At 39.0% G+C, this 6,000-nt stretch overlaps 1 protein-coding gene across 1 annotated transcript in view; it reads right to left on the bottom strand.

Moving 5' to 3' along the window:
- Positions 1-696: 696 nt before the first annotated feature.
- TXNRD2 (thioredoxin reductase 2) overlaps positions 697-6,000 on the bottom strand; it is a 28,769-nt gene continuing 23,465 nt past the window's right edge. Inside the window, exons 16-17 of the mRNA XM_014943996.1 lie at positions 4,371-4,468; positions 697-2,139 (exon numbers count right to left, since the gene is read on the bottom strand). Coding sequence (XP_014799482.1) covers positions 2,016-2,139; positions 4,371-4,468 — 222 coding nt within the window. The 3' untranslated portion in view covers positions 697-2,015. The remainder of the gene's footprint in view (positions 2,140-4,370; positions 4,469-6,000) is intronic.

The following is a 6,000-nucleotide window of genomic DNA, read 5'->3' as shown; positions in this document are numbered from 1 at the left end:
CACTTCCACCCAAAGTATTTCTTTTAAACTACACGCTTATGGATAACTTCACATACAAAAAATGGCACCAGCAGATCTGATAAGGGATGCCCCTGGCTGTCAAATTCCTTCCTCTCTTACAGACTGGAAACATGGACCAAAAATCTGGAAACTTGGTAAAGAAAGCATTTACAATTTCTTTTGTTTCTGTTCAAATCAGAACAAATCTTTGAAAATAGAGTATTCTAGTATCAGTGAAAGTGTGATAAATGCCATTACATCACAGGGAGGTCTGATCACCTTTTGTCTAACAGTTTCTCTGACAGGTACAATTCTCAGGGTAAAAAACCCCAGATTTTGCACTTGAAGTAAACCAACCATTTGTCCATGTTACACGTTGTAGCAGTGAAATAAACAAAGAAAAAACAGCAAAGATATACCTTATCATCAGGTTATTCTTCCAAACTGCAACAAGGAGGACAGCTACGAAAACATCCAATTCCACACACAAAAGCACTGATCTAAATTAACTGCAAAAAGGACACATTTTGTTTCACTTCAGGCTGATCACTTTTCCCAATGCACTACTCTGCTGGAAAGGGTGCAAGAAATGATTTGATTATACCTACAAAAATGTTGGCAACTGCAACTGGGATTGAAATTCAGCGCAGTTTGGTTTGTGTTTGTCAAGATACTTATTTAACAGGGCACTGCAACTGGGATTGAAATTCAGCGCAGTTTGGTTTGTGTTTGTCTTTGTCAAGATACTTATTTAACAGGGTTCTGCAAGAGAAGCTTCACTATCAGATTTCTGTTTCTTTATTGCCAGAAATTAGCCAGCATCTCCCCCTTCTGGATAGCAGGAAAATAAGCAGAAATTTGCAACAGATTAATGCTTTCTTATTCTGGCCAATACTCCGGGGGGTGGGGAAAAAAAAGTTTGCAGATAATTATTTTGTCTCTCTGTTCTGAGCAGGACCATTTCCTCTCTAGATCACTGTTTAATATAGTTCCCTTCAGTAACATATTTTATTAAAGCCAGACCTAAATCTATTCAGATGTAGCATCCAGCTCATCAGTGAGGAAATCTTAAAATCAAACCAAAAAAATATATCACTGTGTCAGCCAGATTTCTGCATTCATTAAACGGAAAATGCTGCATGAGTTGGATTATTAGTGGTTTTGATTCCACTTGTCAGCACTGCTTAATATATGGTGTTCAAGCAGTAATTTGTGAGATGCGTCAACTGAATTTGAACAGAATTAGAAATTTCAAGAGTAGGCAGAGAAGTCACCATCAAATTTATCTCTTCCTTTAGCACCTCTGAGCTCATTCATTCCCAGCCATCACCATAACGTTATGAGCAGGCTGCCACTGACTGATCCACTGGGATTCATCCAGTAGCAGCACATTCAGTGAGAAGTGATTTTCTATTAAATTCCTGTATGTACTACATTTTAAAGAAAAAACCCAAAGATGATTCCTTACCCATTGTTTCATGCTCTGGGAACGTGTTTCTACTAGTGAGTACTGAGCCTCAGTGTCCAAGATTAGGATCGGTGATGAGCTATACCCAAGTGCTCCGGAGAAAGCACCATCCCCAAAATTCTACGGGAGGCCCTGTCCGACTCCTGCCGTTGTATGAACGTTATGGGAAACACTTCTGTTGGCCATCAGTCGTGCCAACAGAGAAACCCAACTGACAACTGTTTAATTTGTAGATGGCCTCAGATGTCACTGGCTTCAGTTACATTTACATGTACAAAACTGTGATTATTCCTTAGTTCCCAGGAAGAGAAGAGCTGTTGGCACTTGGGAAGAGAGAGATTTGTTACAGGGAACTGCCTTGGGTTTAGAACCGTGATGGTGTGAGGACCATTTCCTTGTCCAGTGATGATAAAAACCTGTCTACAGGGAGAACAAGAAAGTTTCCTGGAACTTGAACCATTAAAGCTGATCCAACTCTAAGTGCCCCTTTTCTTTACAAATATATTTTGTGCTTTTTTTTCCTTCTTTCCAGGGATGGTATTTAACCTCAGCAGCCTGTAACTGTTGCATCCAAGCCAGAACGCTTTGTGATGTGCAACTTGGTAATTTCTTCAGCACAGGTAGGGTGAATGCCAATTGTCTTCATGAGCTGAGGATACGTAGCACCACATCTACCAAGAAAAAAAGATCCACAAAGTCAAACCCTATTCACCTGAAGCAGGTAGAATGTCCTAAAACATTGAAGTAACACTGCTCTTTTCCATTCGATCGGGTAGAGGAGTTGCATTTATTCTTCAGACAATGCTATTATTTCTCAGGCCCCTACACAACAACATTTAAACGCCAGCTTCACTACACTGTTAGGTAGGGAAGAATTGTCAGAAGAGTTGAGACAGAGAGAATTAAGCAATTTATCCCAAGTCACCACAGAGCCTATAGCAAAAACACGACAAAACTGCAGCCTTCAGCTTTTCTTGTACGTACATGTGTGTTTCACTGAGACTCCAGATGGAAAAACACACACATACACACAGAGAAAGAAAATCTAATTAGAACTGCTGGCAAGAATCTGCTGAAGGAAACAATACCAGAATCTTATTCCATGATCTTAGAGAAAGCCTGGTGCTTACACTGAAATTATCAATGTTATAAGTGGGAGGAAAAAAAATCTCTCATTTGAAAAACCAAACCAAAACACACCACCACCAAAAAACCCTTGAGCAAAAATCCCACTTCCTTAATTCCTTTACGTATCCAATAACGTTCTTAGAATTGATGACTTTCCTTTAAGCTGCTATTCCTGGCAGGTCCTGCTGTAAGAATAGCTGAAATGGCCCTAAATTTAAGAATTGTTTCAAGCTCCCTATGGAATAACACTCTCTCCCTCTATAAACACAGGGAAGAGCACCACAGATGTCTTCTGGTGTTCCCATCCACATCCAAAAAAGCACCAACAAGCAAAAAGTCATTGCTGAGCACAGATGTTACCGGAGTAGTAAGAAGGGTGGGAAAATGGAAAATCATCCTTTGGAGAGGCTGAAGCAATACTAACATCTGACCAAGGAGAACAGCAGCTCTTACAATGGGTGTTTCACTGAGAGCTCTGGATTTGTGAAATACAATAGAAGCCAATACAAGAACCTGACCTGCTGAAAACCCCTCACTGTGGCTGAAGTTTTCGTTTCCCTCAGGCGAGGCAGAAAAGCACTCCAGTTTCATGTGCTTCCTCTTCACTGGTTATTTTGGATAAAACTTCAAAACAATGACATCCTAAAAAAAAATGCAGTTCTAGAATCTATACCACTGGCAATTAATGGACTACAAACACATGTTGAAAGTGTGCACTGAGGGTATACTGCAATCAGCGATTTCCAAGAGATTCCTCACATGATACTTCTTGGTCCTGCCTTCTTAATCCTTTCTGCTTTTCATTTATGCTTCTCACTCACAACTGTAAGGCTAAAACTGCAATCGAATGGTGATGACACTTAGGAAAATGAACTAAAACCATACTTGGAGGTGATTTCTTGTGTCCCAGCCTACTTTCCTCAGAGAGGAGTTAAAAGTAATGTAAATACACAAATTAACATTTGTGAAGATGTGAATCAGCAGTAAGAAGGGAAATGAAAACACAAATAAAAAATAATTGTAGCACATGAGGAATAGCAGGAATTCTCCATCTAACCAGAGAGGACCCAGAATCCTTACTCCTTCAAAGAGAGGGCTTCTATATGAATATTTGCGCAAAATCTCAAACCCAATCAGATCACAAATGTTCACCTCTGTGGTTAAGTTTCTTACTGCAGTTATGAGACAGCTCCAGACAAAAGTACCTCCCCTCTCCCATCACCCTACGGAGGTTTTTACTTTATCACATTATGGCTAGCTTATACTCCAGAAATACTAAAATTCATGCAAGCTCTTGCTGAGCTTTTGACAAGCAACGGCTACGTGTATTTAAAGATGAGATTAGGAACGGAAATGCTTGGCAGGTGTAAAGAAAGGTTTTTATGAAAAACACAAGTATCCTTTTAAAGAAATGATTTGCAAAACTCCACAGTGATCTCCCATCCTGTGCACAGAATGCAGAAGCAGCTACACTTTGAGAAAACTAACATTAGTGAGTTAATGCACAATTTTGTTTTTTGCTTTAACTATACGAAGCCAACAATATACTTTCCTCAGTTGTTCCTTAACTATATCCAGTATTACAGTAACTAAATCCAGTACATCTTAATGAAGAACTGCAGTATTTTTAGTGAAAATATGTGCAATACTACATAAAAGTAACAAAAAGCATGGATTCTTTATAGTGTTGCCAAAACTAGGCAGCTATCTTTTATAATCTTACAAAAACTTAAAAAGCAGGCTTTAGAAGCTAGAGACATTCTTTTGTACTTACTTGATTCCAAGAGCAAATCCTTGAATAACTTCTCCTGCATTTGGGCCAATGAAATGAAGGCCAAGTATTCGCTGCTCTCTCTCCCGTAAGCACACCATCTGAAAACAATACATTACACAGAGATCTTTTCTTAGAACATTTGAGGCATGAAGTTGAATTAAATGAAACTGAAGTGCCTTGAGATCCTAGTTCAGCTGTTTATTCCCCGGGTGCCAAGAACTTACGCACTTGCTTAAGTCTCACTGACTTCAATAGCTCTTACGCTTGTCCTTAAGCACTTTCCTGAATGGAAGATTTATTAGTGTATTTCTGTCAGACTTCAGGGAGCCACTAACAATCATTTCTGGTAAATCGAATACTTTGTTGTTTGTCATTTGTATGAAATCCTTAAAATACTTTCTGTAGTCTAGTAACTGGACTAGTGTTATTTTGATGCTGAACAACCACTTTACAGTTCCCCAAGCCCGTTCCTCTGGGCAGCTGATGAGCTGTACTGCCAACGATGCCCACCACCAATTCCTGGACATTTTCTGCCACGGTGACTCAGGCCGTGAGCGCTTACAGCAGCAGGTTTGGTGAGGTACAGCTGTCACTTCAGCCACAAAACCTGAAAAGGAGTCAAGCTTGGAAGCGGCCAAAGAAGAAGGTGAGTTCATAATGATCTGGGAGGGCCTGAGTCGCTGCACACTGAACTGCCACCAGAGAACTTAATGAAAACTTGTCAGTTCCTCTAAGACCACCATCTTTATAATTATGAAAAGAAAGTCAGTCTCTCCCTGTGCCCTCCCATCAAGCATCATCATCATTAATCTAATAGATTCTGCTACTCAGTGAAGTTTTGGATGCTTTGATTTGGAATCCCAGGAACAGCAGTGATCTTGGTGGGGTACTTTGAATATTGAGAAGGTTTAAAAAAAACAAACCTCTTGCAGGAGAGTTTGCAACTCTCCAGTTTGATGTTTTTTCATGTGTTTGGGAGTTTAGTAAGGACTATATTGAATATCACCCAACAACTATTATGCTATTACTACTTCACACTCTAATATTTACTTAAATTGACATAATTTAAAGGCAATAGCTAAAAAGAAATAGCATCACCTTAATTGCACTGATCCTCGGAGGGTTAAGGTAAGCTACCAAGGCAGTTACACAAATTAGATAGGACAAAATATAGTTAGAAAAACTGGTTGCAACCATTGACAAAGGATATTTCTCACATAACACAACAATAACAACATAATAATTTGTGATGGCCTTACAGAAGTTGCTATGTTTATTCAAAAAAAGATTGTTCCTTGATATTGAGGAGAATAGAAAGAAAAATAACATAAAATTAAAAAAAAATAATTCTACTAACAGTACATTTCACCTTATCTAAGATACTCTGCTATGGGCAAGTGCATCAAAAACCTTTTCAACACTGAAACAACTGGACACATTTCAACTCCAACACTTTGGTCTAAACCGGGACATTTTTGTTTTCATGAATAAGACTGAGCAGTTACTCTAGGTTTTTAAACCTTATGCCTAATTATTTTTGAAGGTAGTGTACTTTCCTGAAGAGATGGCAACTCAAATATTATGCATAATAACTAGTTAAGAACTTTGCTGGGGGAAGCAGAGATTAATC

The sequence above is a fragment of the Calidris pugnax genome, unplaced genomic scaffold (assembly GCF_001431845.1).
Source record: "Calidris pugnax isolate Ruff unplaced genomic scaffold, ASM143184v1 scaffold138, whole genome shotgun sequence".
In the NCBI taxonomy this organism is placed as follows: Eukaryota; Metazoa; Chordata; class Aves; order Charadriiformes; family Scolopacidae; genus Calidris; species Calidris pugnax.
This window is presented reverse-complemented; position numbering and strand designations above follow the sequence as displayed.